Below are 27,199 nucleotides of genomic sequence, written 5' to 3'. Positions count from 1 at the left end.
CATGCCCAACATTTTTTTTAAGATAAAGTCTCATTGTACTCCAGGCTGACCTGGAGCTCACAGTGATCCTTCTTCCACTGCCTCCTGAGTGCTAGGATTAAAGGCATGTACCACCATGCCTGGTTTATTACCTTTTTTTGTTTGTTTTGTTTGGTTTTTGTTTTTTTTGAGACAGGGTCTCACTCTAGCCCAGGCTGACCTGGAATCCACTATGTAGTCTCAGGGTGGCCTTGAACTCATGGCAATTCTCCTACATCTTCCTCCCAAGTGCTGGGATTAAAGGCATGTGCCACCATGCTTGGCTGTTTTTTTGTTTTGTTTTGTTTTTAAGGGTAATAAGGCCGGGCATGGTGATGCATGCCTTTAATCCCAGCACTCGGGATTCAGAGGTAAAAGGATTGCCATGAGTTTGAGGCCACCCTGAGACTATCAAGTGAATTCCAGCTCATCCTGGGCTAGCGTCAGACCCTGCCTTGAAAAACAAAATAAATAAAAATAAAAACTTTATATTATTTGTTGAGTGAGAGAGAGAAGGAGGTAGATAGAGAATGGGTGCCTCAGGGCCTTCAGCTACTGCAAACGAACTCCAGATGCATGTGCCACCTTGTGCATCTGGTATACATGGGTCCTGGGGAATTGAACCTGGGTCACCTTTGGCTTCTTAGGTAAGCACCTTAACCACTAAGCCATCTCTCCAGCCTGCTTATTAGTACCTTTTTAATTAAAAAGTAATCTCTTACTTAAATTATCTGGATTTTCAGTATTTATATTGTCCCATGAAATATGGGGAGCTACTTTTTACAGTAGTGATTGATAAGTAAAATACTAATTCCTAATTGACTGTGGTGTTGCACGCCTTTAATCCCAGCTCTCACAAGGCTGAGGTGATAGGATCAGTGTGAGTTCAAGGCCAGCTGAGACTGCAGAGTGAGTTCCAGGTAATCCTGGGCTAGAGTGAGATCCTACCTTGAGAAAAACTAAACAAAAAAAGAAATTTGTATTGATAATAAGGGGGAAAAAAAAACCACACACACACAGGCTGGCCAGTGTAGTAATTAAGTTCACCATCTGGTTTGTTCCATTCAGTAGTGATGTTGTCTTCTTTGACACAGACCAGTTTATGTGTGACTTGGAACTCCAGCCATCAGGTTCAACAGAGGAATGGCCTATTCACAGTGAATTCTCATGTCCAGCTCCTTTCTGGAGAATCTAGAGGGTGAGTGTTGATGGAAATGTGTCTTTTTTTTTTTTTTTTTTTTTTGTGCCCTAGTATGATATTTGCATGCAGTGCACTGGCTGGATTTGCATGTGCTACAAAGGATGGGATACAGACAGTCACCTTTGTAGGTCCCTTTGTTATCTTTGGAAGTGCACTTCGACAACACTGAGGCTCTTATATTCATCCTTTTAATCTCAGTCTAGTCCTTATGAAAAGCCAGTGCTTAATTAGATTTATGTCATATATTTATTTATGTATGGCTTAGGTAAATATCTAATTGTTTAATCAGGTATATAAGCCTATATTTACTTCTGCTCAAGTTTGGTGTGAGTCAGTGTAGACTTACAGTATATCCGGTTGTTTTTTTCCAGGTAGGGTCTCTAGCCTAGGCTGATGTGGAATCCACTCTGTAGTCTCAGGCTAGCCTTGAACTCAAGGAGTGTGGGTATTAAAGGTGTGTACCACCACGCCCAGTTTGTGTGCATGCATATGTAATTTATTTATGAGAGAGAAGGAAAGAGGCACCCAGAATAAGAGAATGGACATGCCAGGGCCTCAAGCCACTGCAGATGAACTCCAGATGCATGTACCACTTTCTGCATTTGGCCTTTACATGGGTACTGGAGATCAAAATCCAGTTTTTAGGTTTTGCAGGCAAGTAAGTGCTTAACTGCTGAACCATTTCTCTAACCCCAGTTTGTATTTAATTTATTTTTTAAGTTTTTTTATCTTTATTTATTTAGTTATTTGAGAGGGACAGTCAGAAAGAGGCAGAGAGAGAGAGAATGGGCACATCAGGGCCTCCAGCCACTGCAAATGAACTCCAGATTCATGTGCCCCCTTGTGCATCTGGCTTCCGTGGGTCCTGGGGAATCAATCAGTCATGTGCTTAACTGCTAAGCCATCTCTCCAGCCCTAGTTTTGTTTTTTGATGTAGAGTCTTGCTCTAGCCTAAGCTGGCCTGGAATTCACTGTGTAGTCTCAGGCTGACCTTGAATTCAAGGTGATCCTCCCACCTCTTCCTCCCGTGTGCTGGGATTAAAGGCAGGTACCACCATCCCCAGTTTGGCTTTTTGTTTTTTCTTTTCGTGAGGTAGGGTCTCACTGTAGCTCAGGCTGACCTGGAATTCACTATGTAGTCTGAGGGTGGCCTTGAACTCATGGTGATCCCCTTACCTCTGCCTCCTGAGTTCTGGGATTAAAGGTGTGCATCACCATGCCCAGCTTGTTTTGTTTTTTTGAGGTAGGGTCTCACTGTAGTCCACACTGACCTGGAACTCACTTTGTAGTCCAGTCTGGTCCTGAACTCGCATCGATCCTCCCACATTTGCACTCTTGTAAGTTCATCTGATGTTCCACATGTAAGAAAGCCCTAGTAACAGAACCTAGTATCTCTAAGGCTTTGAAGGGTCTAGACCTTGAGCCTCTGGACCTCAGTGGCTATCCTAGGAACACAGTCTTCCCTTATGAGACCAGCTTCCTTTTTTAGAAACTCTCACTGGACATGATGGCACATGCCTTTAATCCTAAGAGCACTTTCGAGGCAGAGGTAGTAGGAGGATCACCTTGAGTTGGAGGCCACCCTGAGAATACACAGTGAATTCCAGGTCAGTCTGGACTAGGGTGAAACCCTACCTCAAAAAAATCAAAAATCATGGAGCTGGAGAGATGGCTTAGTGGTTAAGGCACTTGCCTGCAAAGACAAAGAAAGGATCTTGGTTCAATCCCCCAGAATCCATGTAAGCCAGATGCACAAGGTGGCACATGCATCTGGAGTTCATTTGGAGTGGCTGGAAGTCTTGGCATGCGCGTCTTTCTTCCTCTCTTTCTCTTTCTCTTTCTCTTTCTCTTTCTCTTTCTCTTTCTCTTTCTCTTTCTCTTTCTCTTTCTCTTTCTCTTTCTCTTTCTCTCCCTCTCCCTCTCCCTCTCCCTCTCTCTCTCTCTCTCTCTCTCTCTCTCTCTCTCTCTCTGCCTCTTTTCCTCTCTCAAGTAAATAAATAAAAATAAAATATTAAGCTGAGCATGGTGGCACACATCTTTACTCTCAGCACTTGGGAGGCAGGGTTAAGAGGATCATCATGAATTCAAGGCCACCTTGAGACTACATAGTGAATTCCAGGTCAGACTGAGCTAGAGTAAGACCTTACCTTGAAAAAACAACAACAACAACAAAAACCCTTCTCAAAAGCACATAAAGTTTATAAGTGGGCATTGTGGCTCATGCCCATATTCCTAGCTACTGGGGAGGCTAAAGGAGGGTGATCTCAAATTCAAATGCAGCAGTAAAGCCTTGTGTCAAAATAAAACTTCAGAAAAGGGTTGGCAGTGTTGCTCAGTGATAGAGTACTTACTAAGCATATGGAAAGGCCCTTGCTTGCTTGCTTTTATGCAATAAATACTTAACCTATATTAAGTATTAATAAGCATCTTGGAGGGAGATGGATGTATTGTGACTAGTTAACAATATGAAAAGTAAATAAGATTGATAGAGCATGATCTTGAGAAGTGTCTAGAGGGTTTGGCCAGGGTTTGATCCCTCAGTATGCATGTAAAGCGAGATGCACAAAGTGACACATGTGTCTGGAGTTCGTTTGCAGTGGCAAGAGGCCCTGGTATATCCCTCCCCCTTTCCTTGACAATAAAACAAACATATTTTTAAAGAAGGGAGGATTCTTCTGATAACTCTAAAATGTGCCTGAGGGGCTAGGGATGTGGTTTAGTGGTAGTTTTTGCCTAGCATGCATGAGGCCCTGAACAGAGTTGGAGTGGTAAGCCCCCAGATCTCATGTCTTAAACCAAATTTAAAAGAAGTGTTTATTTTTTTCACATTTCAGTTTTTGGTAATAGAAAAGGCTACATGCCAGTACTTAAATGTTCTTTCAAGTACCTGTGTAGTGTTTACCTAGCTGCAGATTAACTGTTTATAGAATGTTTCATTACAGACTTAAAAAAAAAATGGGCTGGCAAGATGGCTCAGTGGTTAAAAAGGTACTTGCTTGCAAAGTTTGCTGGCCCCATTTCGATTCCCAAATACCCACATAAATCCAGGCACACAAAATGTCACATGCGTTTGGAGTTCATTTGCAATGGTAAATTGCCTTGGCATGCCAACACACACACACACACACACACACACACACACACACACTCTCTCTCTCTCTCTCTCTCTCTCTCCCTCCCTCCCTCCCCCTCCCTCTCTCCCTCTCTCTCTTTGCAAATAAATAATTTTTAAAAAATATGTTTAGTATCATGTATAAGAGGCTTCTTGGGAGCTGGGCATGATGGCACACACCTTTAATACCAGCACTCAGGAGGCAGAGGTAGGAGGATCACTGTGAGTTCGAGGCCACCCTGAGACTACATAGTGAATTCCAGGTCAGCCTGGGCTAGAGGGATGGCTTTAGGGCTTAAGGAGCTTGTCTTCAAAGGCAAAGGACCCAGGTTTGATTCCCCAGGACCCATGTGAACCAGATGCACAACAGAGCACATGCTTCTGGAGTTCGTTTGTAGGGGCTGAAGGCCCTGGCATGCCCATTCTCTCTCTCTAATAAATATAATAAATAAAATAAAGGGGCTTTTTAAGTCATTTGAGGCATTTGCCTGCAAAGCCTAATGACTTGAATTTGATGCACCAGTACCCGTGTAAAGCCATATGCACAAAATTGCACATGTATCTGGAGTTTGTAGCAGCTAGACGCCCTGGCATGCCCATGCTCATTCTCATTCTCTCTCTCTCAATCCCAGTAATTAGGGTGGGGAGAGGGGGAGCTAGGAGGATCACTGAGTCAGAGTCCAGCCTGAGCTAGAGCAGGACCCTACCTCAAAAGAACAACAACAACAACAACAAAAAGCTGAAGAGATGGCTTAGCAATTTAGGCACTTGTCTGCAAAGCCTATGGATAAGGACCCAAGTTCGATTCTCCAGGTCCCACATAAGCCAAATGCACAAGGTGGCACATGTGTCTGGAGTTTGTTTGCAGTGGCTAGAGGCTTGGATGCACTCATTCTCTCTCTCTTCCCTCTCTGTCTCTAATTAAATAAATTAAAATAAACTCATTTTTAAAAAGTTATTTATTTACAGATAAGATCTTGCAATGAAGCCCAGGCTGATCTTGAATCCTCTTAATCCTCTTACCTGTACCTTCTGAGAACAGAAAGGAGTCATAAAAACATTATTATATCTCCCTTGATCAGTTGTTATGAGAAAATAGTAAAATAATTTTCCTTTACTGATAGTAGACATAGTATTATAAGTAAAGGTTATTATCTGATTATTGTGTGTGTTTTCAGTATGACCTATGATTGGAAGTTGTATAAATTCAGGGTAACCTCTTTCAAACTGTTCCTCAAAAACATTAAAATTTTAAAAAATTGAAAAAAGAGAAATAGAAACAATAAGATAATGGTGGGGCTCAAGAGAGATGGCTTAGCAGTTAAGGCGCTTACCAGCAGAACCTAATGACCCAGGTTTTACTGCCTAGTACCCATGTAAAGCCAGATGCATAAAGTGGCGCATGGTCTTGAGTTTACATTTGCAGTGGCTAGAGGCCCTGGCATGCCCATTTCTCTTGTCTGTTCTTTCTTTCCCTTTCTGTTTGCAAATAAATAAAAATAGGGGCTGGAGAGATAGCTTAGTGGTTAAGTGCTTGCCTATGAAGCTTAAGGACCCAGTTCAAGGCTCGATTCCCCAGGTCCCACGTAACCCAGATGCACAAGTGGCACATGCATCTGGAGTTCATTTGCAGTGGCTGGAGGACCTGGCACACTCATTCTTTCTCTCTCTCTCTGTCTTTCTCTGTCTGTTGCTCTCAAATAAATAAAAATAAACAAAATAAAGGAAAAAGTTATGTATTACTCACACACAATAAATTATCCTCTACTAAGTGTACAATCTTATCAATCTGGAGAATTGTATAGACCTTGCAAAAAAATCAAGATAGAAGCCAGGCGTGGTGGCGCACGCCTTTAATCCCAGCACTTGGGAGGCAGAGGTAGGAGGATCACCGTGAGTTTGAGGCCACCCTGAGACTCCATAGTGAATTCCAGGTCAGCCTGAGCTAGAGTGAGACCCTACCTTGAAAAACCAAAAAAAAAAAAAAAAAGATAGAGAGTATTTCTGTCACTCTAAAATAATAATAAATAAATAAATCTATTTAGCTGGCTGTGGGGGTGCATACCCCGAGTACCTGTGTAAGGCCAGATGCACAGAGTGGCACATATACACTCACAAATAATTATTTTTTGGTCTTTCAAGGTAGGGTCTCACACTAGCCCAGGCTGTCCCAGAATTCACTGTGTAGTCTTAGGCTGGCTTTGAATTTACAGCGATCCTCCTACCTCTGCCTACCGAGTGCTAGGATTAAAGATATGCACCATATCTAGCCAATAAAAAGTTATTTTAAATACTGAGATATTAGGGCTAAGGAGATAGCTCAGTAGATAAAATGCTTGCTGCTTAATCACAAGTGCCCAAGTAAAGATCCCCATGCTCCACATAAAAGCCCCCATGTAGGGGGCTAGAGAGATGGCTTAGCGATTAAGGCACATGCCTGTAAAGCCTAAGGACCCAGGCTCAATTCTCCAGATCCCACATAAGCCAGATGCATATGGTAGCACATGCGTCTGGAGTTAAAACATTCTCACTCTCTCTGTCTCTCTCCCTCTAATAAATAAAATATTTAAGAAAAAAAAAAAGCCCTCACATAACTGCTAGAAGCTGCTGGGCATGGTGGCACGTGCTTTTAATAACAACACTCAGGAGGCTAAAGTCAGTGAATTACCGTGCATTTGAGGCCATCCTGAGACTACCTAATGAATTCAAGTCAGCCTGGGCAAGTGTGAGACCATACCTTAAAAAAAAAAAAATTAAAATTAAATAAATAAACTGGGAGCTGTGTCAGGCTTTTGTAATCCCAGCATGCTCATAGTGAGATGGGAGTCAGAGACCAGAGAATTTTCCAAAAGCTTCTGGACCAACTAGCCTGGTGAATGCAGCAATGATCGACAGTAGCCCCTGCCTCAACTGAGTTGAGGCAAGGACTGACACCTTAAAAGTTGTCCTCTGACTCCACACATGCACTGTGGCACTCACATACACAACGCCAGGAAAAAAAAAAAAAAATTAAGATGAGAAAGCTCAGGCTGAGCATCTTGTTTAAAATAAGAAGCCAAAGCCGGGTGCAGTGGTGTATATCTTTAATCCTAGCACCTGGGAGGCAGAGGTAGGAGAATCACCCTGAGTTCGAGGCCACCAGAAACTACATAGTGAATTCCAGGTCATCCTGTGCTAGAATGAGACTCTACCTTGAAAAAACAATAAATAAATAAAATAAGAAGCCACACATGGTGACACCCACCTTTAGTTTACAGCAAGCACTTGAGAGGCTGAGAGGTAGGAGGATCGTTGTGAATTTGAGGCCAGGTCATCCTGGGCTAGTGTGAGATGCTGCCTTGAGAAAAACCCAAAAGTAAGTAAGTAAAATACCTAAAGTATTCTGTGTTACAGTTATGATACCAAGTTTTAGTTTTGTTAATAGTCTTTAGCAATATTTTTTAAATTTTTATTTACTTATTAGAGAGAGAGAATGGGTGTGCCAGGGCCTCCAGCCACTGAAAACAAACTCTAGACGCATGCACCACCTTGTACATATGTCTGTACTAGGTACTAGGGAATCAAACCTGTGTTCTTTGGCATTGCTCACAAATACCTTAACCACTAAGCCATCTCTTTAGTCCTTAAAATTTATTTCTATCTTGAGCATGAGATGGCAAATAAGATCTTTTATTTTAATTTAATTTTTATAGTGTAAAGTTGTTGATTAATTTATGGAATTCAATGGAATTTCAAGGGGGAAAGTGAGGGGGAGGGAGGGTATTACCATGGGATATTTTTTATAATCATGGAAAATATTAATAAAAATTGAGAAAATAAAATAAAATAATCCTATCATATATAAAATAGCAATCTATACAGAAGCATTTAATACATAATACATATACAAAAAGTTAAGATACAAGTTACAATGATTATAAATATAAAGTTTGCATTAAAATATTGTCAAAAATGTGGAGAATGGAATTTCAAAGGGGAAAGTGTGGGGGTGGGGAGTGAGGGAATTACCATGGGATATTTTTTTATAATCATAGAAAATGTTAATAAAAAGTTAAAAATTTAAATTTAAATTTAAAAAATTTGTCAAAAATGATTTATAAGAATGGAATTTCAGGGCTGGAGAGGTGGCTTAGCGGTTAAGCGCTTGCCTGTGAAGCCTAAGGACACCGGTTCGAGGCTCGATTCCCCAGGACCCACATTAGCCAGAGGCACAAGGGGGCGCACGCGTCTGGAGTTCGTTCGCAGTGGCTGGAGGCTCTGGTGCGCCCATTCCCTCTCTCTCTCCCTCTTTCTCTGTCTGTTGCTCTCAAATAAAAATTTTTAAAAAAAATGGAATTTCAAAGGGGAAAGCGTGGGGGGGGGTATTACCATGGGATATTTTTTATAATCATGGAAAATGTTAATAAAAATTGTGAAAAGAAAAAAAATTTTTTTTAATGATTTATATCGGGCTGGCGAGGATGGCTTAGTGGTTAAGGCACTTACCTAGCAACGCCAAAGGACCTATGTTTGATTTCCCAGTACTCCCATACACCAGATGAACAATGAATGTGGCATGTGTGTCTGGAGTTTCATTTTCAGTGGCTAGAATCTCTCTCTCTCTCTCCCTCCCTCCCTCCCTCTCCCTCTCTCTCTCAAATAAATTAAAATTAAAGGCCGGACATGGTGGTGCATGCCTTTAATCTCAGCACTCAGGAGGCGGAGCTAGGAGGATGGCCATGAGTTCAAGGATACCCTGAGTCTACATAGTGAATTCCAGGTCAGCCTGGGCTAGAGTGAGACCCTATCTCTGAAAACCCAAAACAAAAAAAAATTAAAGAAACTGTTTTAATTGACTTTTTTTTTTTTTTTTTTTGAGAATCTGATCACTTTTTTTCACTTTTTGCTCCATTACAATAACTTGGGAAGCAGGGCGTGGTGGTACACGCCTTTAATCCCAGCTCTGGGGAGGCAGAGTTTGGATGATTGCTTTGTGTTCGAGGCCACCCTGAGACTACATAGTGAATCCTGGTCAACCTGGGCTGGAGTAAGACACTACCTTGGGGGATGGGGGAAAAACTCACTTGGCCAAATATGTCAATAGGAGATGAAATTTCATTTGTGTATAATTTCTGTTTGGCTCTTTTTAGTTGAGACATGTTATGTTTAGTAGCTTCTACATTTGACAGCTTTGAGGGACTCATTTTATCTTCTTTGCTTTGGTCTGGAAAGTTGTAGAAAATTTTTTTGTTGTTGTTGTTTTGTTTTTCAAGGTATGGTTTCACTCTAGCCCAGACTGACCATTCAGTATGTAGCTCAGGGTAGCCTCGAATTTATGACAATCCTCCTACTTCTGCCTCCCAAGTGCTGGGATTCAAGGTATGTGCCACCACACCTGGCTTAGTTTTATTTATTTATTTGTTTTTGAATATTTTATTTTTCTTTATTTACTTGAGAAATTGAGGGAGAAAGAGAATGGGCGCCCCAGGACCTCCAGCTGCTATAAATAAACGAACTCCAGATGCGTGTGCCTCCATTTGGCTTACATGGGTCCTTCAGCTTTGCAGGCAGGTGCCTTAACCACTAAGCCAGTTCTCCAGCCCTAGTTTTATTTTTTTAAAGAGTTTTTTTGGGGCTGGAGAGATGGCTTAACGGTTAAACGCTTGCCTGTGAAGCCTAAGGACCCCGGTTCGAGGCTCGGTTCCCCAGATCCCACGTTAGCCAGATACACAAGGGGGTGCACGCGTCTGGAGTTCGTTTGCAGAGGCTGGAAGCCCTGACGCACCCATTCTTTCTCTCCCTCTATCTGTCCTCTCTGTGTCTGTCACTCTCAAATAAAAAAAAAAAAAAATTAAAAAAAAAAGAGTTTTTTTGTTCTTGTTTTTCGAAGTAGGGTTTTGCTCTAGCCAAGGCTGACGTAGTATTCACTACGTATTCTCAGGTTGGCCTCAAACTCATGGTGATCCCTCCTACCTCTGCTTCCCAAATGCTGGGGTTAAAGGTGCACACCACCATGCCTGGCCTTTTTTTTTTTTCCAGGAAGATTATTGATCTAGCCTAGGCTGACCCCAACTTTTAAAATTTTTTTATTTTTTGGTTGTTTTTTTTTTTTTTTTTTGATTTTCGAGGTAGGGTCTCACTCTAGCCCAGGCTGACCTGCAATTCACTGTGGAGTCTCAGGGTGGCCTCAAACTCAAGGCAGTCCTCCCACCTCTGCCTCCCAAGTACTGGGATTAAAGGCCTGAGCCACCATGCCCGGCTATTTTTTGTTTTTTCAAGGTAGGGTCTCACTCTAGCTCAGGCTGACCTGGAAGTCACTCTGTAGTCTCAGGGTGGCCTCGAACTCACTGTGATCCTCCTACCTCTGCCTCCCAGGCGCTGGGATTAAAGGCGTGCACCACCATGCCCAGCTTCAACTTTACTTTTAAAAAGGAGGAAAATGGTGTTTGACATTGTGGCTCATACCTTTAATCCCAACACTTGGGAAGCTAAAATAGGATCACCTTGAGTTTGAGGTCAGCCTAGTCTACAGAATGAATTTCAGTTCAGCCTGGACTAGAGTGAGACCCTCCCTCCAAAAAAAAAGAAAAGAAAAGAGGAGAATGATAAGATTGAACATTAGGAATATAAACATCTCTTTATGTCTTTATCTGAAATTTATGAAGAATCTGAAAAGCAAGGGTACCTCATACATAGCGAACTTCAGTTTAAATAAATCAGTACTTTCACAAATATATATATTCAAAATGAAGTGAAAATTGAAATTGTAGCTGGTTGTGGTGGCACATATCTGTAATCCTAGCACTTGAAAGGCAGAAGCAGGAGGATTGTCATAAGTTTGAAGTTCAAATAGCAAGAACTCTCTCAAAATGAAAAAGGAAGTGGAGAGAGCAGGATGAATTATTATGTAAGTGTTACTTTCTTGTGCGTTCATTTGTTTTGACAGTCTTACTCTTTAGCTCAGGCTGTGGGCTGTCTGGAACTCAGCCTGGCCTCATATTCATTGACATAATCCTCCTGCCTCAGCATGCTGGTATTATGCCCAGTTGAATATTAGTGTTTTTGTTAGCTTGTTTTTTCTAGGTAAGGTCTCACTGTAGCCCAGGCTGACCTGGTACTCACTCTAGCCCAGACAGGCCTCAGATCATGCCATTTCTCCTATGTCTGCCTCACAAATGCTGGTATTAAAGGCATTCTCACCCAGGCTCAGCAAATATTAGTTTGTTTTTTTAACTTATTTGAGGGGTGCACAGACAGAATGGGTGCCCCAGGGCCTTTTGCCACTGCAAAGAACTCCTGACACATGTGCCACATAGTGCAGCTGGCTTTTTTTTTTTTTTTTTTTTTTTTTTTTAGTGCAGCTGGCTTTACATGGGTACTGGAGAATCAAACCCAAGCAGTCAGGCTTTGCCAGCAAGTGCCTTTAACCACTGAGCTATCTTCTCAGCCCGAATATTAAGGGGTTTTTGTTGTTGTTTTTGTTTGTTTGTTTTTGTTGTTTTTGATTTATATGCATGTAAACCCATCAGTAATTATTGTAATGTTTTACAAAGTTCATAAAGATATATGCTTATTATTTTATTTACCTTTAAAAAAATTTGCAAACAGAGAGAGAAAGAGCAACAGAGAGAATGGGTACACCAGAGCCTCCAGCTGCTGCAGATGAACTCCAGATGCATGTACCATTGTGCATGTGGTTTTACATGGGTACTGGGGAATTGAACTCAGATCATTAGACTTTGCAAGGCAAACGCCTTAGCCTTCTGCTTTTTGTTTTTATTTATTTGCAAGCAGAGAGAGACAGATGACAAACAGAATGGGCACACCAGGGCCTCCAGCCTCTGCAAGTCAACTCCAGATGCATGCACTACTTTGTGCATCTGTTTTTACATGGGTACTGGGGAATTGAACTGGGGTTGTTAGGTTTTGCAGTCAAGGGCCTTAACGTCTAAGCCATCTCTCCAGCCCTGGATATACGTTTTTAATTCTCTTGTGTATATGTCTGAGAATAGAATTAGTATAAAATTTTTAGTTGTAAAGCTTTGAAAGGGGCTGGAGAAATGGCTTAGCTGTTTAAGATTCTTGCCTACAAAGCCTAGAGACCCAGATTTAATTTCCCGGTACCCACATAAAGCCAGATGCATAAGGTGGAACATGTGTCTAGAGTTCATTTGCAGTGACTGTAGGACCTAGAACACCCTCCCTCTCTGTATCTGCCTTTCTCTTTCAAATAATATGTGTATATGTGTTTATGTGTGTGCATGCGTGCGTGTATATGTGGGGGAGAAGCAGGCAGATAGAGACAGACAGAGAATGTGCACACCAGGGCCTCTAGCCACTGAAAACAAACTCGAGACATATAGACATATGGGCCACCTTGTTTGTCTGCCTTTATGTAAGTACTGGGGAATCAAACCTGGGTCCTTTAGTTTTGTAGGTAAGCACCTTAATCGCTAAGCCAAGACTAAGCATAGTGGCAAATGCATGTAGCCCCAGCAGTCTGGAGGGTAATTCAGGATGATCCCCAGTTCTAGGCCAGGTTAGGCTACTGAACAAAACTTTTCCTCATCAAATATATACACACCAAAAAAAAAGAAAGAAAGGGGAGGGGAGGGGAGGAAAAGAAAAGAAAAGAAATGAAATGAAATGAAATGAAATGAAATGAAATGAAATGAAATGAAATGAAATGAAATGAAATGAAATGAAATGAAATGAAATGAAATTTGATGTGAAAACTGAAGATTCTTATTTGGGGGTTTGGTTTTTTCTCTCTGTGTCTGCATGTGCACACTGTGGTCTCTTGCCTCTACAAATTAATGCTCTTCTGGCTTTTTTTATTTTATTTTATTTTATTTTTTTGAGGTAGGGTTTCAGTCTAGTCCAGGCTGACCTGGTGTTCACTATGTAGTCTCAGGCTGGCCTTGAACTCATGGTGATCCTCCTACCTTTGTCTCCCAAGTGCTGGAATTAAAGGTGTGTGCTACCACACCCAGCTAGTTGCTCTTCTGGCTTTTACATGAATGACTGGGGAATGGAAGCCAGGCCAGCAGGCTTTCCAAGCAAGAATCTTTAACTGCTGAACCATTTTTCCCTGCCCTTTTAAAAATTATTTTTACTTTTATTTGTTTGAGAGAAAGACAGAGAGAATAGGCACACCAGGGCCTCCAACCACTGCAAATGAACTCCAGATGCATGTGCCACTTTGTGCATCTGGCTTACATGGGTCCTGGAGAATTGAACGAGGGTCCTTTTGCTTTTTTTTTTTTTTTTTCTAAGCACCTTAATGGCTAAGCCACCTTCTAGCACCCCCCCCCTTTTAAATTTATGTTTATTATTTGACAGAGAAAAAGAGGAGTAAGAGAGAGAGAGAATGGGCACACCAGGGCCTCCAGCCACTGCAAATGAACTCCAGACACATGCCCCCCTCCCCTTGTGCATCTGGCTAACATGGGTCCTGGGGAATCGAGCCTGGGTTCTTTGGCTTTGCAGGCAAATACCTTAACCGCTAAGCCATCCCTTCACCCCCCCCCTTTGTGTGTGTGTGTGTGTGTGTGTGTGTGTGTGTGTAATTTATTTGAGAGAGAGAAGAGGTAGAGAGAGAACGGGTGTGCCAGGGCCTCTAGCCACTACAAAGAGACTCCAGACGCATGCACCATCTTGTATATCTGGTTTACATGGGTCCTGGGAATCAAATCTGGGTCCTCCGTCTTTGCAGGCAAATACCTTAATCGCTAAGCCATTACTCCAGCCCCCTTCTTTCTTTTCTTTATTGTTTTTGTTTAAAAAAAATATTTCCATTTAGCCAGGTGTGGTGGCGCACGCCTTTAATCCCAGCATTTGGGAGGCAGAGGTAGGAGGATCACTGTGAGTTCAAGGCTGCCCTGAGACTACATAGAGAATTCCAGGTCAGCCTGAGCTAGGGAGACCGTACCTCAAAAAAACAAAAACAAAAAATCCATTTATTTGAGAAAAGAGAGAGTATGGGCATTTCAGGGCCTTTTGTCACTGCAAACAAACTCGAGACACATGAGACACTCCCATCAGGCTTTGCCCTTTAAGTTTTGTTGTTGTTTGTGTGTGTGCGTGTGTGTGTGTTGTTTTTCTGTTTCCTGGTTTTTCAAGGTAGGGTCTTGCTCTAGCCCAGGCTGATCTGGAATTCACTCTGTAGTCTCTCCCGGTGGCCTTGAAGTTACAGCTATCCTCCTACCTCTGCCTCCCAAGTGCTGGGATTAAAGGTGTGCACCACCACACCTGGTTAGTTAGTTTTTTTCAGAATGAATATATATATAATTTGACAGGAGGGGATGAGCACACTAGGGCCTCTTGCCTTTGTAAACCAACTTCAGATGAATGTGCCACTTTGTGCATCTGGCTTTACTTGGGAATTGAACAACCTAGGCCAACAGGTTTTGCAAACAAGCACTTTTAACTACTGAGCTACCCCTTCAGCCCTTCAGTTTGTTTTGACTCTTTGTTGTTTAGATGTTTTTTTTGTTTGTTTGTTTTGTTTTGTTTTTTGAGGCAGGTCTCACTCTGTAGCTCCATGCCAGCCTCAACTCACAACAACCTTCCTACTTTATTTTACCTTCCCAACGTTGGGATTATAGGCATGAGCCACTGTGCCCAGCCTGTTTTGATTTACCTAGGTTATTCTGGAACTCATTACATAGACCAGGCTGACATCAAACTCATGGTAATCCTTCTGCCTCTTTACTGCTGAGATTACAGGCATGAGTGACCATGCCAAGTTTCAAATTCTTTGCAATTTGATTCACAGAGCACTGTGTTCTCTGAGGTATTTGGCAGATCAGACAAACCAACAGAAGGCAAAGCCTGCAATCAGAAAGGACCACAGACTACCCAAGTGTCCCCACATAATAAAGGGTACTTGTGAGACTCGGGGTATGTATAGTTCTGTGGATAGAGGGCTTGCTGTACAACTCTGAGTTACCTGAGTTTCGATCCTTGAGCCTTACATAAAAGCTAGCAGTTGTGGTGGGTTTCTGTGCTTTAGTGAAAAGAGGCAGATTGGCTGGAGAGGTGGCTGAGCACTTAAGGCATTTACCTGCAAAGCCAAAGGACTCAGGTTTGATTCCCCAGGACCCATGTAAGCCAGTTGCACAGTGTGGCATGTGTGTCTGGAGTTCGTTTACAGAGGTTAGAAGCCCTGGCGTGCCCATTCTCATTCTCTCTCTCTCTCAAATAAATAAAATTCTAAAAAGAGAGAGAGAGGAGGGGGGGCAGAGATAGAATATCCCTACAACTCATGAACAGAACAGGTAAACAATGGGAGATTTTGCAGCAAAACAAGGTGGAAGGCAAGGACTGATCTGAAAGTTGTCCTCTGTACACACGCCTCCATAATCACACCACAAATTAATTAAAAACAAAATGATATGGGTACTTGAATAACAAAAAATCCTCTAAATCTCCCCTAAAAGAGGTGCTTGCTCTGTCCAAACCATTATTTCACTCACTTTTATACTAGATAGCAATGGGAAGCAGGAAAGGAAACTTTCCAAAGGAATTCAAATTAAGGGAAAATTAGATTAAGGTGGACACTCCTTTCAGTGTACCAAGTCAGTTCTGCTGAGAGCAACAGCCTTTAAAGCAAGAATAAAGTATTTTCCTTTTCTCAGCCATTCTTTTTGCAACTCAAACTGACCTGAGAGGGAGAAGGGTCTAGAGCCACTTGAGGAAAGATGTTTCTTTTTTTTCTTTTCTTTTTTTTTTTTTTTTTAAATCTGAGAGAGTGGGTGCACCAGCCACTGCAAATGAACTCCAGACACATGCACTACCTGTGCATCTGGCTTTATGTGGGTACCAGGGAATCAAACCCAGGTCTTTAGGCTTAGCAGGCAAGTGCCTTAACTGCTAAACCATCTCTCCAGCCCAATGTTTCTGTTTTTAATGACATTCAGTTCTGCCTTTATTACCTTTACTGAATGTCACAGGAAAGGAAATGGCTAAGGGAGAGAGGTCAGTAAAAAGCATTGAATGGTATCCATAAGGTCTCTAATCTCTCTCTTTTTTTTTTTTTTTCCTTTTTTCTTTTTCAGTGAATGAGATAATTGGAAGGGACATGTCCCAGATTTCTGTTTCCCAAGACCCAGGGGTGAGCAGAGAAGCACCACTTCCGGGTCCCGAGTCCCCGGATTTAGGAAGATCTGATGGACTGTAACAGTACCTACCACCAGCTATTCAGTCTGTTTCTCTCTTGGACCTTCAGGACCTGCTCCAGGAATTGGACTTACTATTTGTGGGAAAAGCAGCATTCCTCCACCTCAGGCCTTGGGCAGATTTTTATAAAAGAACAGGAGCAGCATAGGCTGCTTGAGCTATAGGAAAATGAGCTTTGCATTTTATACGTATATATGTATATTTAAATAGAATACTTTTATATGATGGGTGCTTTGCGTGTGAATGCAGCAGGCTCTCAGAGGTACTGCTTTTGCAGGTGGCCTGGTTGCATAGCTAGAATTAGTGATTTGTACTGCTTTCTGGTCATTTGAAGGGCCCTTTAGTTTTGATGATATTTTTAAAATAGGAACTTTTGATAAAACCTTCCAGAGGCAAACAAAAAAGAAAAAATATATTCTAAGACCATACTTAATGCCTCAGAAACTCAGCATGTGCCCTGAAGCCTTTCATAGATTCATAGGAGTAAAGCCAAATGTAGCTCATACTCTTTATAAAAAGTAAACTTATTAGATAAATAAGAATAGACCATTCCATCATTGAAGTGTTGGAATATGAATACATTCCAGAGCATAGGTTTTTTGTAACTTCCTAGGTAGTCATCCTGCAGCCTTTCCATATTAGCTCCATGTTGAAACTGCTTTCTTCCTTAGGTGAATTGGTTACTTGTAAGATGACTTTGAAAGGTGAGGTTTTGGCTTGGGTAGCTATCATTTTCTACCTGACTAAACTCTAGTGGGCTGTGGAGTGCTCTTCCCGTTTATGTCCTCTGGCTACCTTTTCCAAGTGGGAGCTTCTGTTTTTGGTTGTTCTGTGACATTTTGAAGCCACCATCTCCTGATGGGTTCAGGCTTTGAGATTCTAATTCTTTTGGAGGCCAGCTAGGCAGTTTCAGGAACTAAGTATGCATGGGCTTAAGAGGAAAATGTAAGATTCCTGATGTAAAGGCTTATCTCCCATTCTGTTTACAGCCCAGAATGATCTGTCCCACCCTGTTCTGTCTGTATTATACAGCAGCCTTTTTCCTAAAAGGCTTTTTAAGACACATCCAAAAATGAGGTGGTGTCATAGACCCAACCTTTACACCAAAGACACCCTGGTGCTGCTGCTGGTGAGACTGGTGTCCAAGGCAGGGCCAGCAGAAATTCTAGCCTGCTGTCTACCAAAGGAAGTGCCCAAGTTGGGTACTTTTTCCAAACCCTGTCCTTACCCTTCCCTCCAATGGGCTTTGTTACCAATTTCTGGGCCTATTTCAAAGTCCCTGAATTTTATAATATGTTTTCAAATGAAATAATGTACTTTCATTTATTCAGGAAGGAAAATTTTGGAGTGCCTACATGTGAGACTATACTGCAATGGCTAAATACTTAATGCTTTTATTCTATAGGGTTGTGAGCCCTTGAATCTAGGACTCTCTTTATTAAGGCTACATCAGGCCTGAACAAGGGCTGACCTGTTGCCCACTGCCTCTAGTCAGCAGGGTAGGAGGTACTGAGTCAGGATGAGGGAAATAAACTTTCCTGTCTTTAACTTGATTCTTTAGATTTCTCCACTAAAACTAGTTAGAGAACTGTCTCCCCTTCAGCAAATTGCTGTGCCCAATCTTTGAGCTGAATATTTTCAAATTTTCTTTGAAAAGTAAGTTTTATATCAGTGTGGATAATGATTTGCTTTAGGTTCTATAGTTGGAAGCCCACAGCTTCCTTTGAAGGGGTTAAGGGGATGGGCCTCTCAGGTGAACTTTTCAGAGACATGGCCAGACTTGCTTCCACCCTCTTGTCCCTGGGGTAGCTGCCTCATGTGGGGTCACTGCAAGACCCTTTGGGGGCTGCTTTACTGCCTCCAAGAATAAAAGCCTCTATGATCCAGAGTTGTGATGCACCAAATGTTGATGCCTTTTAAATACATACCTTGATGCCTGTAGCACTAGAAATGCTTTCCTATTTAAAACAAGTTAAATTTTAAAATAGAGCTTTGTATACTCTGTAAGCAGTTTTATATTAGCTTTATAAAAGCTTTCGTGTAAGAGTCAATATTTTTGGCTTTGTAGATAAAGACTTAAATTTTTGCTCAACATAGTGGTGGTAAAGCACATATTCATTGGACTATGCAAATCGATTCCTAGTAGTAGCACAGAGCAACTGGGCATTTGTTAGCACATACCCCTTCCTCTCAAACCTGTGCTAGACCTGGAGTTGAAGAATGGAATGAGGAGCTTTCTGCTTACTAGAGATGCAAGGAAACATGGCTGAAAACAACTTATAAAGAGATGTCTTTGGGTTCGCAGATGTTTCCACTGTTCCCGGTACAACCCACCTCCACCCAGGGCTGGCCAGTGTTGCCATACTGTGCTGGGCCTGGCTGTGAAGTCCTGTTTGTGGTGTGCAGAGCATTTGGTTATTTTTAAGGCTCAGATGGGCTTAAGTTGAAACCTTGCATTTTTATAGAATGGATGTTAGGTAAACTGGTTCTCAGTTATGTTTACAGCACTTGAAATAGTGTTTTCTTGTACATTTTGTATTTTAAAACCTTTTATAGGAGTGCAGTGCTCCTTACACAAATACAAAGGGAAGAAGAGCCCATAGTTCAGGCTCCTCAGTTACAGTGCTGAAATAAATGGTGACCGATCCAGTCTCTCGGAAATCTCTCTTTCTCTTGATGGGGTTTGTGTGGAGCTCTTTACTTTGGGCCAAAGCTAATGGCACTGTAGCTTTTAAACAGTCCACTTGATCAGGACCTTTTATTCACTTTATGGAGAAGACAGTTCCAAATTTCTTCTTGCGACTTTTGTCCCACACTTGTAATGAGTGCAGAAGACGTGCCATGGTGTTTGCTGTGCTCTGGACTACTGGCTTTCCCAAGGTATTAGAAGAGAAGTTGGCCCCTTTCAAACTCAAGTCTGAGTTCTTGCATGAGGGCCACCTGCCCTCTAGTGTTCTCTGGGGATATTGCAGCAGCACAAGTTTGTGAGGGTGGGGGTTGTTTTGTTGCTGGGTTTGTCTTTTTGAGACAAAGTCTCACTGTGTAGCCCTAGCTGGCCTGGAATTTGCTATGTAGACCAGATTGGGCTAAAACTTGTGGCAGTCCTCCTGCCTCTGCCTCCCATGTGCTGGGATTATAGGTGTGTACCATTTTAAGTTCCAGCTAGCATGTGGTTTTGTCCTCTGAAGTTCTTTGTGCATGGTTGGAGGAGCTTTAGCACAGTTAGGTGGGGCCACCTCTGGCACATGGTCTCTGAGGTCCAGGTATCCTGAGGGTGGGAGCTGACTCTACTCTCCTGTAGGAGTAGAGTTGAACTTGGGATCTCTACCCAGGCTCAGATGAATGCTTGATTCTCCCAGGAGTCATGTATTGTAGTGTAACTAGACTTAAAAAGAAACAAGCCTGCTGTGCACCCTTCACCCCCAGTATCTGAGGGCCAGGAGAGACCGAAGGTGCTCCAGGTGCCACTTGAGCCCCATTCATCTCCCATCCATGCATGTAGGGTAGCCATCCTCTTTGAGGGGACAGGCAGTGAAATAAGTGGGGGTGGAGCTGGCTTGATCTTCTGTAGGTGCCTTTGAGAGCTCTGACAAGCCAGAAAGAAACCACTGGATTGAGGACGCTCTGGACACAAGAGAGGCATGTTAGCTGAATATATCTGCTCAGTCTTACTTCCTGGCTTCCTCGCTTATAAACACACCCACTCCTTGGGGGCTTGTAACACAGAGCGAGTTGAGTCACCAACAGGCATCAGACTGGTATAGTCATCAGGGGCCAGCTGCAGAAAACACACAGGTTTAGGGGAGGGCTGTCCATGCTCAGGTAGCCCTCAAGCCCTCCCACCACATGACCTCACCTGGTAGGCTTGGAAGACGCTAAGCAGATCCTTCATACCAGCTGTGTATGGGATACCTTGCATGCGGACCAGAGCTGCTGGCTGGGACAACATTGAGGTGGGAGTAGAGGCCAAGGCAGCAGGAGGTGTGGTGAGGTAGCCCACGGTAGTAGGAGAGACTGGAGGACTAGGGTGAGAAAGTTTAGTAGTATATCCCCAACTATGGCCTAGGCCAGACCAAGACCTGGCCCCCCTTCTGTGCTTCTGCCTTGTGTTTAGCTTGTCCTCCATAAATTCCCTGCCTCTGGCACTGTAGTGACATAACCAGTCTATTTGGTTAACAGCATCTATCATCCCACATTTGTGTACTATTACCACATGAAGACTAGCCTCTAATAGACCTTGGCTTATCTGGCCCACAAATGGCTCAGGGCCTTGCAGCAAGTGGTGACAGTAGGTCTGTGGGGTTCTAATAACAGTACCTGGGGTAGTAGGCTGTGTAGTTCATGTAGAGTTGAGTGGCTGGCCCTGGGTAGTAGGCTAGAGGGGTGGGGGCAGCAGGCACTCTGGCAGCTGGAAGCAGTGCTGAAGAGGGATACAGTGCTGTCGTCTCAGTGGGAATGAGGGCTGGGGTGGTCTGAAAGGTGGCATAGGTGGGCGGCGAAAGGCCTAGAGACAAGTAAAGAGTGCATCTGCAGAGAGCCCACAACTGCCCTTGATGGGGTTCCTAGAATGGAACTCCCCACTACGGGGATAGCCTGGCTCCCACAAGCCTTCTCTGGAGCACTCACAGGGCAGTTTGCAGGGTGGAGGGGACATGCCACTGCGGCTCAGGGTACCCCCCATCAGCACTCGGCTCATCTCCTCTGTAGAGCAGGGGACCACTTCCACGTAGCGTTCCTTCATCACCTTCTTGTGGCAACGCTGAGCAGCAGCTAGAGCACGCTCTGCTGATGTCATCTGGATAAAGGCATCACCAGAGGGCCGGCCCTATGCACACCATCTTGTAAGCAGTTTACCACATGTAACAGTGCTTGCCCCTAAAACACCCCTTTCTACCCTGTGTGTGTGGTCCCCTTCCAGAAGCAACCTCACCTGTTGGTTGAGGACCATGTGCACACCATGGGGCCGGATGTCAACTGCTGCCTCACCCAGAAAGCTCAGGATGTCTTCAATGGTGGCCGTGTAGGGCAAACCTCGAAGTCGTATACAGTCCCTCCCAGTCCCACTTGCCAGTGAGAAGGGGATGGGCAGCAGCGGAGCAGTCAGTGTGGGAAGGAGTGGGCTGGATGCATAGCGGTTTAGTACCTGTAAGAAGGACAACAGGCTTAAGCATGCAAGTAGGGCAGAGACATGGGACCCACGGGACACTGAGGAAGCAGCACGTTACCATGCAGCGGGTACTCACCTGCTGTACCTCAGCTGCAGTGCTCCGGAAGAGTTCAATGTATCGCTTACCCAGCATGCCTTTGTGCCTGCGCAGAGCAGCCTGTGCCAGTTCCTCACAGGCAAAGAGAGCAAAGGCATCCCCAGTTGGCCTGCCATCAGGGTGGCGCACAAAAAGCAGCCCATCAGCACCCCCAGTTACTGGGCACTCTGGTCCCAGGAAGCCTAGAACATCCGTTGGTCCCGCTGAGAAGGGGAGTCCCCGTAGCCTCAGAATCACTTGGTCTTCCCGTGACAGGAAACGGGCCACCTCTACTGATGTCCCTAGGTTGAGGGAGTGTCAGCATGTGAGTCACTTGCAGACGTAATTCATATACTAAGGAACAACCCATCCACCCACCTGGAAGCCAAGAGGCAGCGTGGTGGGGAACAGAACAGAGGTCAAGAAACAAAGACAACTAGGATCTGCTGTGAGCACACTCACCTCCTGCGATCTTTACAAATTCCTCCCCTGTAGCTTTATATACCTGTGGGGATGGAGCGGATAGGCATGGGTCTCTGGCCTGACTTAGCTTTGCCCTGCTCCATTTCTAGCCCGAGGCCCCACCTCAATATAGCGGACGCCCATGTGGTGCTTGTGTCTCTGCAGCGCTAGGTCCCGCTGCTCGCTGTCCACAAAACGGATGAGGGCCTCGCCATTTCTGCGGCCCTGGGCGTTGAGGCAGAGTGCTACACCACCCCTGTGAGAGCCAGTGCTGTTAGTGCCTCCTGGGTAAGCTTTCCCTCTTGACCCTCCCATCCTGCCACACCCACCTGGCAATGTTGAGCCCTTGGAAGAATCGAGCCACATCCTGGTCTGACGACTGCCAGGGCAGACCACGAGCCCGCACCACAGTCTCACTGTCCACTACGTCAGCCTTGCTGCTGCGGGAGCAGGGCATAGGGTCAGAGCTGTCCAAATGTTGTCTCTCCCACCCCTGCTCTCACACTCACCAAGGCCCAGTCTCATATTTCTGCTTTACCACCTCGGGCTTCGAAAATAACTGACCTGAGAGGAGATGGCATGAGGTCAGGTGTGTGGGGGGGGGTCCTCCCCACCAAGCTCTGCCGAAATAGGGCAGGTGAGAGGATTAAGGGGGTGATACATGGGCTTCCACATTGTGTTCTCTTAGGTAAGGTCACAAGTGGGCAAAAGGACTTTGAGGAAGTGATACCCAACCCTGAGAGCAAGTGACAGTCAATGAGGGAATCTTACCAGTGGGCCCTTCGAGCAAGTGGAGGATAACAGCTACCATCGTCTTTACTTCCCAGACTCCGAAGTCATCCTCCGTAGCATCTGTCTCTAGTCCCAAGTCTGGGGGCAGAGAAGTGACAATAAAGACAAGTCTCGTGTAAGAGGTCTGGGGCACCCAGCATGAGCACTATTTGGGAGGTTTGACCAGTTCATACACACATGCCCCTACAGATCCCCAGCCCAAGCGTACGGGTGTGTTCACGTTACAAATGCATCCCAGCACAGACATACACGTAGTACTCTCATGGACACAGCAGGTAGCACAGACTTGTCTAGGTTCATACAACCATTCAGTAGCATACACATGCTCAGATACACTAGTCAACCCTCCACCTTAACCCTGCAGGATCACAGATACCCTGTGCCATAGTGGCCACTGTGAGGTCCCTGGCGGAGCAGGCACTCGGGTGTTGCCTATGGAACTCTCTGCGGAGGTCATAGAAGGTGAAGAAGGTGTCGGGGAGCACCAGGTTCTGGGGGCACACAAGTGGGGGTGAATGGGAGAAAATGAGGTGTCCTGCCCATCTCCACAACAGCAGAAGCCATAGGAACCTGACCACCCATAACTCTTCAATGGCATACCTTCCTGGAGGCCTCGGGGTGCAGGACTTGTCGCAACAGCTGCTGCCCATCAGTGCAGAGCACATAGGGGCCCCCACCCAGCAGAACCACATCCCCGCTCACCAGCTGTGAGAACTGCAGACAGGGAGTAGAAATTCAGACATAGATTCACAGCTAGGCAGGCAGGAACTTGGAGGAGGAGGAGGGAGGGCACAGCCTGCAAAGCTGGTTCAGCCAGATGTTCAGCCCTACCTTGCTTGGGAAGCAGGAGGCCGCTCCCACTGGAACTTGCCCCGTGCCCCAGCCTCCTAAGCGCCCACCCCTGTCCCAGCCCACTGTCATCTCCAGGCCTAATGGGGGCAGTCACAAATAACCCAAAGCCCCCCACCACACACAGTTGAGGAGTCTGGAGGGGAGCCAGAGCAAACACCTGGTGGAGTGGGACAAGCAGGTGGGAAGGGGCAGGGCAAAGCAGGTTAAACCAGTCCCTGACCAGGCACCGCCCTCAGACAGGTGGGGGAGGCCCAAACCAGCCTGAGGGCCATAAGGCTCATGGTCAAAGGCAGCCCCGCCTCCAGGTCTGACCAACCCAGGGACGGAGAAACTCCAAGGACAGCTTCACACTTGGACACCAGGGGCAACATGAGCTTTGACCCACAATCTATCGACCACTGGCACTGAGCTGTTTGCTCGTAGAGGGGGTGGCCCTCTGGAGTCTGCCCTGCGTCCCCACCATTCTCTGCTAGAGAACAGGTATAAGCACTGATCACAGATGCATGAACTGAACCCCCACCCACTTCCCTGACCCGGTCAATTCTGTGACAGATCTTCTCCAACACCCTCTCCAGGTGCAGGGCTAAGTTAGGCCGGGAACGTTTCTCAAACATCGATTCAGCGTGTTTCCTCATTAAGACCGTGAGCTGGAAGAGTACACAGACTATGTGCTTTTAAAGCACTTACACCCATTACACTTGGATCAGTCATTGAGTACAGCAGTGAAGACAAGGAAAATTGCAATGGAAGTTGCCTCCCCCACTAGGACCAGGATCGGGAGCCCAGCCTCGCCAGGCCTTTGTGCTTAAGTAGGCAGGTAGCCCCCAGGTTGGGGACGGACAGAGCCAACGCCTGGCTAGCCAGCCAGGACAGGCCTAGACGAGCAGTTTACACCTGGCGGCGTCTGCCCTTAGGGCAAGACACCGCCTTAACGCCCCCGCTTCAGCCGATCCCAGGCAGGCGGGCCCAAGGAAGGCCACCGGCGACCCCCAAAGCCCAGCCTGAGCCCCCTCGGACCCTTTATCTCAGCCTCGCTCCACCGCAGGCCGGTGAACTCGGGCATGGCTCAGACAGCCTCCATCCCCACATCCTCAGCAGGAGTGGACAGGTCTGTGAAGGTTGGAAAAGTTAAGGTGCCGCCGGTACCCAGACATACGCACACGCGGGAGTCGCTCCACAGCTCCCAACAAAAGCCCTCTCCCACTGTCCCCCCGCGCCGGCGGCCCCCGCTCACCTGCTGCAGCACCTTGTCCAGCGACTCGGCCCGCGCCAGGCAGTCGGCGCTCAGGCCGCTCGCCTCCCGGCACTGCGGGCTCAGCGCCGCCGCTTCGGCGCGCACTAGCGATTTGTGCAACGTCCCCACCTGCGGGCGGCGGGGCACACTCGGGTCAGCCGCCGTGACCACGGCTCTGGGGCTTCCCGAGGACCCCCCCCAACCCCGATCCCGGGCCGTCTCTTTTACCCTCCCCTACCTGTCGGCTCCGCGGCTCCACCACTTGCCAAACTAGGAGAATCAGATCGGTCTCGTCGGAGCCCAGGTCCGGCCCCAGAGCACCAGCCGTGGCTCCGAACAGGACCACCAGCGATGGGGGCTCTGGGCAAGGGTCAGCGACCGGGTCTTCGGCCGGGTCTTGGCCCGGGGGTGGGGGAGGCGGCGGCGGTGGCGGAGTCATGGCCGCAGAGAAAGGGGGCGCTCGCCCACACACTCACACTCACACACACACACACGCGAGCGCGCGCGGACCGACGAGGCGCACGCACGTACCGACCGACGGCAGACTCCCAGGAGCTGGGGCGGGACACCGGGTGTTGGGGGCGGCACCTGTGGCCAGACTGGCGCGGTTACGAGCCGCCGAGACCCGCCCGAGGTGCCCCCGTGGGGCGGGGCTGGGGGCCTCCGCCCTCTTGGGCGAGTTACCTGCGGCCCGGGCCGACCACGTGATCCGGGGCGGCCCCGGGAACCTTGGGGGCGGGCCAGGACCCAGCGCCAGAGGACAAGGCTCGCTCACTTTCCATCTGCCGATGCGCCCAGCTTCTGGACTCTCAATCCAATGTCTGGTCCCGCCAGACTCTTAGGACGAACCCCTTTCGACCTCCTACTTCCTCTCCAGCCGGAACCATGAGGCCTTGCAAAAGATCATTCAGAGCCAGAGGCCTTGCCCCGTCCCGTGAGGGTTTTATGGGACCTGTGGGAGTCGCCAGGAGGCGATCTCAGGGCTGTTAAGAGGACGTCCTGCTTGGGGTTGATGGAAGTCACCAAGGGTTAAAAGGGGCAGTGAGCCGGGTGTGGTGCGCACGACTTTAATCCCAGCACTCGGGAGGCAGAGGTAGGTGGATTGCCATGAGTTCAAGGCCACCCTGAGACTACCTAGTGAATTCCAGGTCAGCCTGGCCTACAGAGAGACCGTACCTCAAAAAAAAAAAAAAAGAAGTAAAGAAAAGAAAATAGGAAAAAAAGGGGGGATGCACAATGAGAGTTACCAGGTTATCACCTGGAGGCCTGTGAAAGAGATGACCAGAGGTCAGTTGGACTACAGAGATCAGGAGTTCTTAGAGCTGTGGGCAGTTCCCTAGGGATCACCGAAGGAGTTGTCCATGCAGGTGCGAGAGTTGGCCAGGTACCCACAGAACAAGGCGCAATAACTAGAGGAGAGTGCAGGACTTGATGCTGGGGGAAGGAGGAACCTCCTCTTCCCCAAACCTCAGAGTTGCCACCCTAAATGGGGCTGAGCCGGATGGTCTGGTCCTGTAGCTTCAGCCTACCCCACATGGGTGGAAGGGGGTGCCTGTTTTGTCAGGCTTACTGTCTGGATACCGAGCACTCTGACAGGTATTGGTTAGTGTAGAAATGTGTATATGCATACGCCGACTGCACAGCCTCCATCCCAAACCAGTCCTGAATGGCCCCATTTGCCCCTACGGAGTTTCGGGAGACCACCTTAAACTGTTTCCATGCCCCCCCCCACACCGGCGCGCCTCCTGTTACTTTCCCAACTTTTCCCGTTTACGCAACCGAAATGTAATCCACTGGGAGAAAAGGACTCCAGCCTGACTAGAGCGAAGAAATGTGGGATTGCCAAAGCCGACGTGAGGCTGGGACTGAACCTCCTCTATTAGGAAAATCGGGGCACTACATTAGAGCCTGTGGACAAGGGAGAGCCCAGAACGCGGGATCGTGCCCAGGGAAGGGGTGCAGGGCAAGAGAACCTAAAGTTGGTTCGATGCGCTTTCCACACCGCGTTTGGGGACGGCGTAGAAAGTGGTTGTTGAGGGTCACGGCAAGCCCTCGGCTGACCGCCCACCCGGAGCCAGCCCCCGAGGCCCCGCCCCACCGATAAGCCCGGAATGTCAAATATTTGT

At 46.3% G+C, this 27,199-nt stretch overlaps 2 protein-coding genes across 5 annotated transcripts in view; one reads left to right on the top strand and one right to left on the bottom strand.

Moving 5' to 3' along the window:
* The window catches only part of Nfatc3 (nuclear factor of activated T cells 3), a 90,147-nt gene extending 71,005 nt beyond the window's left edge, over positions 1 to 19,142 (top strand). The window contains exons 10-11 of one of the 2 annotated variants that reach the window (XM_004661668.2): positions 1,113 to 1,216; positions 16,370 to 19,142. In XM_004661668.2, the coding sequence (XP_004661725.2) occupies positions 1,113 to 1,213 (101 nt within the window). In that variant the 3' untranslated portion in view covers positions 1,214 to 1,216; positions 16,370 to 19,142. The remainder of the gene's footprint in view (positions 1 to 1,112; positions 1,217 to 16,369) is intronic. The other variant, XM_004661667.2, reaches the window with a different exon arrangement.
* Esrp2 (epithelial splicing regulatory protein 2) lies at positions 18,929 to 25,660 on the bottom strand. 3 transcript variants are annotated; one of them, XM_004661666.2, is made up of 15 exons: positions 25,312 to 25,660; positions 25,074 to 25,202; positions 23,588 to 23,701; positions 23,364 to 23,478; positions 22,967 to 23,065; positions 22,705 to 22,759; positions 22,525 to 22,635; positions 22,319 to 22,451; positions 22,196 to 22,238; positions 21,734 to 22,035; positions 21,421 to 21,633; positions 21,117 to 21,315; positions 20,808 to 20,994; positions 20,347 to 20,512; positions 18,929 to 20,268 (listed from the first exon to the last, which is right to left on the bottom strand). In XM_004661666.2, exons 1-15 carry the CDS (start codon positions 25,510 to 25,512, stop codon positions 20,179 to 20,181), a joined length of 2,157 nt encoding a protein of 718 aa, XP_004661723.1. In that variant the 5' UTR covers positions 25,513 to 25,660; the 3' UTR covers positions 18,929 to 20,178. The 3 variants fall into 3 exon arrangements, with proteins under 3 accessions (XP_004661723.1, XP_045001941.1, XP_045001936.1); XM_045146006.1 differs by having other exon boundaries at positions 20,808 to 20,910; XM_045146001.1 differs by having other exon boundaries at positions 22,525 to 22,632.
* Between the last annotated feature and the right edge of the window lie 1,539 nt (positions 25,661 to 27,199).

The sequence above is a fragment of the Jaculus jaculus genome, chromosome 1 (assembly GCF_020740685.1).
Source record: "Jaculus jaculus isolate mJacJac1 chromosome 1, mJacJac1.mat.Y.cur, whole genome shotgun sequence".
Classification (NCBI taxonomy): domain Eukaryota; kingdom Metazoa; phylum Chordata; class Mammalia; order Rodentia; family Dipodidae; genus Jaculus; species Jaculus jaculus.
Note: the sequence above shows the minus strand (reverse complement) of the source record. Positions and strands in the feature narration are given on the sequence as shown.

Excerpts from the sequence above, each read along its gene's own strand:
- Esrp2 (XM_004661666.2), bottom strand. The coding sequence starts at position 25,512 with ATGACTCCGCCACCGCCGCCGCCTCCCCCACCCCCGGGCCAAGACCCG. Across the intron at positions 23,479-23,587 it reads ACCCCGAGGCCTCCAGGAAG|AACCTGGTGCTCCCCGACAC; the intron begins GTATGCCATTGA and ends GTGTGCCCCCAG. Across the intron at positions 22,036-22,195 it reads ATTTGTAAAGATCGCAGGAG|GGACATCAGTAGAGGTGGCC; the intron begins GTGAGTGTGCTC and ends CCCTCAACCTAG.